The 12,906-nt window shown below is 31.8% G+C and overlaps 1 protein-coding gene across 1 annotated transcript in view; it reads right to left on the bottom strand.

Moving 5' to 3' along the window:
* Window positions 1–12,906, bottom strand: part of LOC139491395 (cryptochrome-1-like) — a 28,330-nt gene that overhangs the window by 5,570 nt on the left and 9,854 nt on the right. Inside the window, exons 6-11 of the mRNA XM_071279065.1 lie at window positions 9,769–9,875; window positions 8,369–8,509; window positions 7,069–7,239; window positions 6,147–6,287; window positions 4,031–4,188; window positions 2,799–2,992 (exon numbers count right to left, since the gene is read on the bottom strand). Of these exons, the coding sequence (XP_071135166.1) occupies window positions 2,799–2,992; window positions 4,031–4,188; window positions 6,147–6,287; window positions 7,069–7,239; window positions 8,369–8,509; window positions 9,769–9,875 (912 nt within the window). The remainder of the gene's footprint in view (window positions 1–2,798; window positions 2,993–4,030; window positions 4,189–6,146; window positions 6,288–7,068; window positions 7,240–8,368; window positions 8,510–9,768; window positions 9,876–12,906) is intronic.

The raw sequence follows: 12,906 nt of genomic DNA, 5'->3' as shown, positions 1-12,906 counted from the left end.
ACCTGTATGTAAATCTACCGTTAACTGTATAAAATGTCTATAAAATTACCCTACTAATTTCATGTTCTAGTGATAGCTTATGTTTATTTTCCTAATTGTTTTGTTATTATTGATGCGCAAATATCAGAAACACAGTTTTGGCAGTATTTGGCCACAGCTTTATTACAAACTACAAAATTATAAACACATATAACTAGATAAACAGTTAAGATATATATATATATATATAACTCGTCTAAACATCAACCCAACAATGTTAGATCTGTAAATTTGCTTTCGCAAATTTTTGGTTCTTCCCTCGCCGGGATTCGAACCCATGCTACTGTGATATCGTGACACCAAATCGCCTGCACTGTAGCCGTCCCGCTAGACCACACGACCACCTGGGCTCTCAAAAAAGAGCTTTCGGTGGGCATGTGTTACCTTTCCACGTCAGTTTTAATCTAGCGGCGTACTACAGTACATGATATAAAAGGCATGAAGATATATATATAGCAAGCAGATAGATAATTAAATGAACGTAGTCACCTTTCATATTGGCAGACTATGCTTCGTAATATTAACTAATTAAGTGGTGATATAAACTCGGATATAAACACGGAGAACAATTAAATAAGTAGATTAATAAATAGAATTAATAACATAAAAAAAAATTAGATTTATGTCGAACATGCATAATATTCAATTAGCAAATTGCAAATAAGCTGTGACCGCCGGAGTGAATTTGTTTGCAGATCGGAGTCAAAGGGTTGGTATCTCGTTAATGAAATAAATAAAAAATTAAAGATATCTACGTAATTAACATGAAGAATCTAATACAAGACGCCGATCGCTACCTCCGGATAAGACAAAATATATAAAACATGTAAAATAATCAATTAATTGAAATTCAATTTGCTTTGAAACATTTATATTTAAATGAAACATCCCGTTATTAAAACGGGAAACTAATTCTAAATATACAACCTGAGTCCCGAGTTGAAAAAGAAGTAGTGAAAACCTAAACAATCAAAATCCTGAATTTTTTGAAATCCTCAAAATAAATATACGTCTGCTTTCGTCAAATGTAGCTATTGAAAAGATTGCATTCGCAGTCATACTGCGCGTGATCAATCGGATAAGTGATAACCCACATTAGAAAAAAAGTAGCACGGTCAATGACACACATTGCTTACACTAATAACCGAATTTATGCTGAATCATAAATTCTATTATTGTATTTTGTCAATTTAGGTACATTATCATACTTAATATTTTTTAAAACAGTAATATACAGTCTCTGCGGTAAATTGAAAGTCCCGAAGCAATTGGGAAAACACATCTAACGAACAGATAACAACTGTCATATTCCTGACTTGGTACAAGCAATTTCTTATAATGTAGAAAATGATTGAATAAACCTGGTTTTATAGCTAGCTAAACCTCTCACTTGTTACAGTAATCATGGTTATTATTTAAAGCTACAGTTGAAAACTTTCAAACAATATAAATTATGGATTGCTATATTGGTATTTCTAAAGAAGATGTTCATTTAAGTAAAGGTAGTTTTTTGTGTATGAAAAAGTAGTCATCATGAATGTCTAGAAAATAAAATGTGTACATACAATTCCTACAATAAGTTTAAGCAAAACTACTCTTTGTTAGAGATCATATACAATGACACCCTAACAATCATATGAATAACAAACATGTGTCCCCAATACACGGATGCCCCATCTTCACTATCATTTTCTATGTTCAGTTGACCGTGAAAATGGGGGAAAATCTCTACTTTGGCATTAAAATAAAAAAGATCATATCATAGGGAACACGTTTACTAAGTTTCAAGTTGATTGGACTTCAACTTCATCAAAAACTACCTCGATCAAAAACTTTGACCTGACAACTTTAACCTGAAGTGGGACAGACGGATGAAAGGTTGGACGAACGGACAGATGAACGAACGGACGGATGCACAGACCAGAAAACATAATGTCCATAAATGGGGCATAACAAAAACATACAGATAGGCAAATGGATGAATGAACACTCAACAGATTGAAGCAGAGACAGGAAATATAAATTCATTATTCATTAATTCATTGATTGATTTGCTTTTAACGCCACCGATATTGACTAATTCAATTTTTGAGTATTTATTGGTGGAAGAAACCAGGTTGCAAGGAGAGAACCGTCAACATATCAGTAGGAAAGCTGACAATCCTAGTCAATTAAGATTGGAGACAAATGAAACTGCCATGTACCAGGTCGATTTCACCACCTCAGTATTATCAGACAAGTAACGCAGTTGCAGGGACTAAATAGACCACTTCACCATATGTCTCCATGAATTATTCAATACTGTGGATTCATTAGGCACAACATCAAAAGTTCAATGAAGGATAAAAAACTTAATTTATATAGTTTTTTTACTGCCCCCCCTACCCCTCTCTTAACTTAATTTGGGAAAAATTGATTGACCAATAAGGATATATGTAAAATCGATGTCAATTTATACAAAACTTGCAGGAATTTGACCCCCAACCCCCAAACTATTTGAATTAAGTTTTTTTATCCTTCATTGATTTTTTTATGTTGTCCCTTATTATTCGTTGGATACTAATTTTCATTGATTTTGTTGGTACAATTGAACCACAAAATGAAATGTTCAATGAATGAAAATTTTCTTAAGGCTTGTATGCGGACTTCAGCAAAATTACGAAATTAAACATCCATGAACATGTAAGTTTTCCTTAATCCATGAAAATTGGTACCCACGAAAAAAAATGATTCCACAGTATACAATATGAATATTTTACCTTTTCCTTTGAAACTCTCAATGACCTTGTTCATTGCACTTGCACATTCATTTGAAGCCTCTTTATGGTTTACAATGGGATGTGGATAATCTTTACCCACAATGCAATGGGCCTTCTGTTGCACTGCTAGTGGAGCCTTCCATGGTTCAAACAAATACCGCAAAGGCATATCCTTCAACACTGGCAAGTATCGTCTGTAATAAAAATATACTGGTTATCACAATTTTCCATAAAGTGAGAGTTATAAGGTTCTAGGGATGAATCCCTTTCAATAATATTTTTTCAAATATAAAGTACTGATGACTAATAGAACTACAGGAACTTATCAATATGGTTAAGACTTCTATATTAAATACATCAACAAGAGGCCCTAAGGAGAATAAATCATGAACCCCTCATATGGGGAGAAATGCTATAAAAATACTTTACATACAGTAAGTATCAAACTAAAAAAAAAAAGAGTGTGTCCCCAGTACACAGATGCCCCATTCGCACTATCATTTTCTATGTTCAGTGGACCGTAAAAATGGGGGGGGAAATCTCTAATTTGGAATTGAAATTAGTAAGATCACATCACAGGGAACATGTATACTAAGTTTCAAGTTGATTGGACTTCAACTTCATCAAAAACTACCTCGACCAAAAAATTTAACCTGAAGTGGGACGAACAGACAAACAGACAAACGTTAGAACAAACGAACGAACAAACGAACGAACTATCCGACGGACAGATGAAGGGACGCACAGACCAGAAAACAACTGAAGTGGGACGAACGGATGAACGATACAACAGACTATCGGACAGACAGAGGGAATACAGACCAGAAAACATAATGCCCTTTAATTGGGCATAAAAATCTTTACAAAATTTTCACCCCTACAGACAGATGTGTTAACATGTGAACGACTGGTCAAGCTTTAAACCATATTGTCAACAGATAATGACTCCATCGATTTTATGTTTATGGCATATTCAAAACTGTTAACTGTTATACTCAACCCATCCAATCTATTCTTATTTTGCTCTGTTGCAACACCCTCCCCCATTCTATTTACTGCATGGATTGCCTATTTTATTCCATATTTATGTAACCTAAAATCTTAGAATATATTTTTGAAAATGGTTGACACAAACGTACTGATGATTTTAAGAGTTATTTCCCTTAACCTAGGTCTACCTCCTTAAGCATTATCTGATTTTTGTCTCCTTTCCTGTCTTTTTTTAGTGTTACCTGATATACTCTCCTGTCCTATCCATTCTACGGCCATATCCGACAGGACAGAAACACTTTGGACATTGTAGGACCTTCTCAAATGCAGAACTGGACACCCACATCCAATTCCCAGAAGAAACTGACCAATCAGCATCAATTAAGTATTTCAGGAAAATCTATTAATAGAATGGAAGTAGTTCATAGCAGACAGTTCTACATATATATCTTTTCCTACTATTCTACACACAATTTGTGGATAAGCCACTGTATAAATATTAAATGTTTAAATATTTTTTAGAACTGTTATACTCATAATGTTTAAAACTGGCAAATAGAAAATTACATATATAAAGTCTTTGTAATAAATAATTTAAAAGAAACTGTAAATGTGCAATCATTTTAAAAGAGTTCAACTCAAACTATTTCAAGGGTAAAGATATATTGTTTGTCCAGTCTTATCCTTGTCTTGTCCTTGTCCTCATTATTTAATAATTTAATTTATATATTTTAATAAATAAAGAGCTGCTGAACAATAAAAGATACAGTTTACTTAAGTATTGTTGTCAATGTAGCGGTATTTGTTTTTATATGTTAGGAAAAAAATCCTTATTTCAGGAAAAACAAAACAAAACAAACGAAAATAAACATTAAACATAACTAAAACCAAAATCAAATTATTGAAAAATTCTTTTTACCTCAATTTTCTATTTTAGTAACAACAACCATTTTATATTGGGAATCTGTAAAAACAACATTAGTTTTATAACTGAAGAAAACTCAAGGACCAATAAAAAATGTTAAAAAAGGATCAAAAAGAATTAATAGCAAAACAATTCCAAGTAATTTTTTCTAAATTTTTGTAATTTAAATTACAGTATGAAATTTTACTGTAGACCTCCTTCATCCAATCAACTACATCTTTTTAATGAAATTTCATCTCTTCGGTACCTGTTGTTAATCTAAATACTGTAAATTAAGAAATTAATGCAAGGTTTTTATTATTGATATAGATTGTGTCACACTTTGTATTTGTAATACGGAAACTGGAGTTATATGCCAAAAGTAATAGTGCTTAAGGAGGCTCGCGGGTATAAGATTTTCATAAAAAAATTAAACATTAATTTTTTATTACAAATTTTATTTATTACCTTAAGTAGTTGTTACTATATCATATGGTACAAAAATCATTCCAAAAAATCAATTCATGTTGGCCCCAGCGGACTTTTAAAATGTAGATATCATTGAAAAAGCTCCAAATTATCTCCCTTTGGTGCAAAAATGCCATTTTTTGGCATTAAAATTGAAATATCTTTTTTAACTCATCGGTGACCTATATTGTTTATTGTTGTTTTCGAATAAGCTGTACATAAACTAAATGATTGTAAAATTTTAGCGATTTCTGTAATTTAGTTCTTTTTTTATTTCGATATTACCGCTATTTCTCTTATTAGTTCAACAGAAAAAAAGGACATGAACAAAAATGTATGCTTCTTTCGAAAGCAGATTGTGAGTGTAAATGAACGGTGACCCCATTTTTTTATTTCATTTTTCTATTAAGCATAAGATAAAAGTCATTTATAGAAAAAAATAGAGAAATCCTATATTAAATAAAAAATTTCATTTAGACCCGCGATCCCCTTTAAAGACACATAATTATAAAAACAACTGCAGACATGGACACTATCATTTATGAAGAATCCAGCATTTATCATTCCCTTATGATTGGATGCAAAGAGCAAAGAGGTTAGAGATAACAGAAATATTTCAGTATTCCAAAGATCTTCCAAACGATCCATTCCTTTATCTACAAAGCATTTAATAGATTCATTTAATCTATAGTAAGAGTAAGTGCCACAAACATCCTAGTTTTTTGTTTAATGCCAAGGACTGCTTATCATTATTTTCAATGACGGTCATGATTTATGTGCCTTTAATATTTAAAGCAATAAAAATTAAAAAACAGTAAAAATTATGGAGATTGATCATTTATTTATCTAGTGACCAATCTCCATAATCATGAATGTCTAAAATTTGAATATTTATCTTCGTCATTCATATTCAAAAATTGGTTGAGCCCAGAAAATATGACATTTTCTGAACTTTTGGTCTGTACGTAATGCTGGACAAAATTTACCTTCAAACCATCTACCCAACTGATCCATAAATCTCCTCTGGTCAGAAAGCAGGCGACCGCATGTCGACCAACATGATGGATCCAACCTTCATGTCTTAACTGGTTCATTATAGCATCAATCCAGGGGTAACCAGTCTGACCCTAATAATAGAAATGGAATAATTAAAACGCCATCTGGTGGTCTGCTGGAATTATCCACCTAGTGAGAAATACATACCGTAAATTAATATTTAAAATTTGAATCTTCAACTACTGGTGATAATGCAAAAGTAAAAAATGTGGTTCGTGGACATGTCGTAGAATTTTTAAACCTGCCACATTTAAAAAAAAATACGTATAGATTATAACATGGCCTTTTCCATATTGGCCCTGGTATCATCCCGAGACTCCCATATCGGCCTTGAGGCTTTAGCCGAGGGCCGATATGGGTCGAGGGATGATACCAGGGCCAATATGGAAAAGACATGTTATAATCTATTTATCACATATCTAAGTTCTGCAGAATAGAGACACAAAGTTCAATTATTACAATTTAATAAAACATAACAGGTAAAATTTTAAATTTTGTATTACAAAAGTGTCGTTAAGGACGCAATAACGTGACGTCATTTGGAATCAGGGAACAATATCAATATCGTTTTTTTTGCCCCGGGCAATTTTGAGGTTATTGCATATGCAAAACCCAACGTATTCGTAACAAATATGTGATAAAATGCTTTTACATCTGAATTTTCAGTAATCTTTTATCTATCATAATTGACAATACTCTTTATTAAAACAAAACATTCTATTCATATCATTGGCATCATAACCATATTTATCATTAGAGTATTGGAAATGGACCAAAATAAAAGTATAAGTATCATTTAGAAACCCTAAACTCTAAAGATCAAGCTTCTAATAATAACAAAAACCGACATACCATTTCCCATTTTTTAAGAATTTCATCATTTCTATACCATGGAATGTTTAGACATATAGGGTTCCCTTCCATCTTATCATAGTTTATATTGTTGGCTGACATCACATAGAAGTACTCTCTCCAAATAAGTTGACAGGTCAAAGCATCTGGCTTACTCTCTTTTGGTTTGACCTAGATAGAAACAGAATTAATGATAATTATAAATAAATATGAATAAAAGATGATTTATTTAAGAGCTGTTCCATTTAAACAAACATGGGACCAAGGTAAGGCAATTCAAAATCTCCACTATAGGTGGGTGTCAAACTGTCAATAATTCTTTCTGTGCAGTGATAATATACGTGAAATTCTAAAATTGCTTCTAAAGGAAGCTTCCCCTTTTTGAAAGTGCCTTCCTTGTATTTTATTGGAACCAATATGATTAATCAAAGTGCTTGTTAGCACTGAACGGTAAAGATTGCTTCAATTTATTAGTGGGAAGTAAAATTAATTATTGCATTGGTTGTAGTTGATTTAGCATCAATTCTAGACAAAGGAAGATAACTCCAAATTTGAGATGACTTAAACAATGACATTATTTATAATTTTAGAGCAGATATTAGATCCTGCACCTTGCAAAAGTTATGTAATTTTCTTGACAAGTAAAACATCATTTTGTGCCTTGAATATCGGAGCATATATTACATGGATAATTTTCTGGAAATGATCATGGATAGGATGTATAGAATGTTATGCACTATATTTTGTGTATCAAAAAGGTAGTGATAAGTCTTGGAAGATTTATATATCAAGCCAGTCCCATAAGGTTTTGATTGCATTTTATACAATCTTTACCTAAAAAACAGATCCTGTGTTCACCCTTTGCTTGCAAGGATCTGACAACATCCGTTTCTTTGCTCTTGTAATTATAACATCATCCAATCAAATTTCAGCCTACATATTTTTGAAGGTGTGCATTAATCCGATAAAGCCCCAAAGCCCGACGATAAAAGTCCTTTACAACATAAATTTCAGATCCTTCAAAGCAAAGTTTTGACACATAATCTGTGTTTTGATCAGATTGAAATGGAACAGTCCTGAGAGTTGAAATCTAAAACATATTGTACCTTATCATTTATACAAAATAAATTACTTTTATGTTAAGTACTAATAGTAAGATTGGGTCTCAGTTTTTTCAAATAAAACAAAGGATGCAAAAAAAATCTGCAGCATATATTATTTTTCAAGCTATAATATATTTTTCAAATCTTTTAAATGTCCATTGTGAATTATTTATTCATAAAGAACCTATATATGATACCTTTTCAAACAAGTCATGAATGGTCCAGTGGAACCTCCTGACAGACAGACAACCAAATCTCAAATGAGCACTCATACTCATGGGTTCTCCAAGCAGATCAGGAATGTACTGATTTGGTAAGACATATCCATCCTCATAGGCCTAAAATGACAAATACATCTGAATTAAGGTTTATGTACCCTTCTATAGCCATTTTTGTACGAATTTTTCAAACCTCAATTGTATCAAAACTAAAGATATAATAAATAATAGAGATAGGCCATTTAGTACATGTTCCAAGGGGAAACTTGATGCAAAGCATTATTTTTTACTGTTTCATTGCATTTGATAGAAAAAGAGGACTTTGTGGCAAATAAACCAAGATTTTTATAGAAAATCCACAGCCTTTAATACAGAGATTTATGTTATAAAATTTGAAACATAAATTACTCACTTGATTTTCTATGATGTGCTAGTGTTTATTTTTTACAAAACGTTCTAAGTAACCTGTAAATTCCAAAACACCTCGTGCTGAGTCACTAAAGTCGAGCGCACCCTACAAGGTGTACTTGATTTTGGCCATATTTATACTTGTCTTAACCATTAACTACATTTATAAACTTGTTTTAAGGAAATCAATGCTAGCAGTGCATGCAATAATCCTATATCTATCAGTCATCAAATTGCCAAATATGAGAGTACAAGGATAAAGGCTGTGGATTTTCTATAAAAATCTTGATTTATTTGCCTCAAAGTCCTCTTTTTCTATTAAATGCAATGGAACAGTAAAAAATAATGCTTTGCATCAAGTTTCCCCTTGGAATATTATTATTATTCATTATATCTGTAGTTTTGAAACAATTGAAGTTTTAAAAGTTCGTACAAAAATGGCTACAGAAGGGTACATAAACCTTAAACCAGATCTTTATGTGCCCTTCTAGGATATTCACATGTACTTATTTGAGTGTTGAAAGACAAGTTTATCCAACCTGTGAACATTATAATAATGTTAGTCTACCTATTGTGTATTTCCAGTGTTATGCAATTTTCTTACAATTTGCATGCATCTTTCATGTTTTATGTATATATATATATGGAGAAAGAGTGAGAGTGGTGATTGAATGAGCCTGAATGCAATTGTTTTTTTCTTCAAAATCTTATTTTCTGTTCAATACATTGAACACTGAGTAAAATTCAATTCAAAGCATTCATAAACAGAATTTTCATATCCATGAAAAAAGGTGATGTATCATTCTTTAATACAAGTAAAATAATGCATCATGGTCACAGAAATAATACATTTAATAAAAATTATTTTCTAACCTAAGAGATAGAAAAATATTGCATGAAATAATGTATCAGGGTCACTGAAACAAAAACAAAAAAATTAAGAGATGGAAAAATATTGCATGTAATGATACCTTTTTCTCAATGGCTAATCTTTTTTCTAACAAGTCTAGAGCTTTGGATTCTCCTCCCTTCCATTCATTGATCCTGTTGTTCTGTTCCTTACAGTCAGGAAACACACCTTAAATATACATTTTATAATAATTAATTTTGGATGTAACACATCTTCTAATTGGCTGAAAGTTTTTCGTCTTTCAGTTCACACATATAATTCTTTCATGTGACTAACGTCATAAACGTTTTCCAGGATTTACTCCTTTAAAATTGAATATAGAATCTATTACATTAAATTAAAGGAATGACTGTAATACTTTTAAATAACCCACAATGCATGTTATTCAGCGTGCACCACAGTTCTAATGTTACATCATCCTGGACAGAACAAGAATGTGTCTATAGTACACAGATGCCCCACTGGCATTATCATTTTCTATGTTCAGAGGACTGTGAAATTGGGATCAAAAATCTAATTTGGCATTTGAATTAGAAAGATCATATCATAGGGAACATGTGTGTTAATTTTCAAGTTGATTGGACTTCATCTTCATCAAAAACTACCATAATCAAAAACTTCAACCTGAAGTGGGACAGACGGACAAACAGACAGAGGCACAGTCAGACCAGAAAACATATAGACCCTCTACTACCATAGGTAGGGCAATAAAACATTACAGTCTTTCCTCAATTTTTAAATCATCTTATATTCACAGTAATGTTATTGTAATAAAGTTTTAAAAGTGTGTAAAACTATACATGCTATATAAATGAGCGTGTTATAAATATGTTTTCTTGTTTTAATTTTTTGCAATTACCCACCCAAACTTTCCACGTTCTGAAACTGTAGACCAACAATATGACATTAAAAACCTTTTGGCCTTATCATTAATGGACATATTTATACAGAAACGATTAAATCATTATTTAAATTTGTGTGCGGAATTTTCCTTTTAAGAATATGAGGGTCCAGAAGCTGGAGATGTCATGACATAGCCTAACCCTCTGTCTGGAATACCAATGATTTCCAACAAAAATGCAGTGATTTTGTATACAAAGAATGCATTTTCATCTTTTCTCTGTCACTTATAACACATTTTAATATATGTGTAGAGTAGATGTGTTCAATTAACTGTTTCAGAATCTAATGCATTCTGGGTGATTTTTTCAAAATACTTCACCAAAAAGTGGTGATTGTCACAACATTAACCAGATGCTCCGCAGCGCGTAGCTTTATACGACTGCAGAGGTTGAACCCTGAACGGTTGGGGCAAGTATGGACACAACATTCAAGCTGGATTCAGCTCTAAATTTGGATTGTGATTAAATAGTTGACACAGCATAGGTTTCTGACACAGAATGAATGTGTTCTAATGAACTTAAAATTTTTGTTTTCTCTTAGAGCAATTCACTATGCTGTAGAATATTAATCCTCTCAAAAAAATGTTTGAAGAAATTTTCTTTTTTATTTATGAAATTTCAAATGAGAAAAATTGAACCCAATTTTTTTAATCACATCCCCCCTTTCCCTTATTCCAAAACTAATCTCAATTAAAATTTCTAATGGAGTTTGCAACAATAACTACTCATTTAAATACATCATAAAATATTAAGATGTAAAAAAACTGCTTGTTATCACTGAATGGTAAAGATTATTTTAATTTATCAGTTGGTAGTAAAAAGTGAATATACATTGTATATTGTATATAACAAAGATTTAAGTTGATTCTGGACAAAGAAAGATAACTCCAATTAAAAAAAAATCTTGCTATTGCACAATATTTTGCAATTAGATATTTCTTGCTTACTATTCTGGACAAAGAAAGATAACTCTAATTAAATTTTTTTTTGCTATTTCACAATATTGTGCAATTAGATATTTCTTGCCATTGCGCAATACTGTGCAATTGAAAAGACTTGCTATTGCACAATACTTAATATAATAATTTTAGATCCTGATTTGGACCAACTTGAAAACTGGGCTCATAATAAAACATCTAAGTACATTTTTGGATTCAGCATATCAAAGAACCCCAAGATTTCAATTTTTGTTAAAATCAGACTAAGTTTAATTTTGGACCCTTTGGACTTTAGTGTAGACCAATTTGAAAACAGGACCAAAAATGAAGAATATACATACACAGTTAGATTTGGTATATCAAAGAACCCCATTTATTCAATTTTTGATGAAATCAAACAAAGTTTAATTTTGGACCCCGATTTGGACCAACTTGAAAACTGGGCCAATAATCAAGAATCTAAGTACATTTTTAGATTCAGCATATCAAAGAACCTAACTGATTCATTTTTTGTCAAAATCAAACTAAGTTTAATTTTGGACCCTTTGGACCTTAATGTAGACCAATTTGAAAACGGGACCAAAAGTTAAGAATCTACATACACAGTCATGACAGTTAGATTCGGCATATCAAAGAACCCCAATTATTCAATTTTGATGAAATCAAACAAAGTTTAATTTTGGACCCTTTGGGCCCCTTATTCTGTTGGGACCAAAACTCCCAAAATCAATACCAACCTTCCTTTTATGGTCATAAACCTTGTGTTTAAATTTCATAGATTTCTATTAACTTATACTAACGTTATGGTGCGAAAACCAAGAAAAATGCATATTTGGGTCCCTTTTTGCCCCCTTATTCCTAAACTGTTGGGACCTTATAAACTCCCAAAATCAATACCAACCTTCCTTTTGTAGTCATTAACATTGTGTTTAAATTTCATTGATTTCTATTTACTTAAACTAAAGTTATTGTGCGAAAACCAAGAATAATGCTTATTTGGGCCCTTTTTTGGCCCCTAATTCCTAAACTGTTGAAGCCTAAACTCCCAAAATCAATCCCAACCGTTCTTTTGTGGTCATAAACCTTGTGTCAAAATTTCATAGATTTCTATTAACTTAAACTAAAGTTATAGTGCGAAAACTAAAAGTATTCGGACGCCGGACGACGACGACGACGCCGACGACGCCAACGCCAACGTGATAGCAATATACGACGAAAAATTTTTCAAATTTTGCGGTCGTATAAAAACCATGGAAAATTCAACCAAAACTGTACATATTATTTGCATTTTGTGGTAAAAACAATGAAACAACCAATAGATTCTGAAACAGTGAAATTGATTGAGCATTCTCTTAAATT

The sequence above is a fragment of the Mytilus edulis genome, chromosome 10, assembly GCF_963676685.1.
Source record: "Mytilus edulis chromosome 10, xbMytEdul2.2, whole genome shotgun sequence".
Lineage (NCBI taxonomy): Eukaryota > Metazoa > Mollusca > Bivalvia > Mytilida > Mytilidae > Mytilus > Mytilus edulis.
This window is presented reverse-complemented; position numbering and strand designations above follow the sequence as displayed.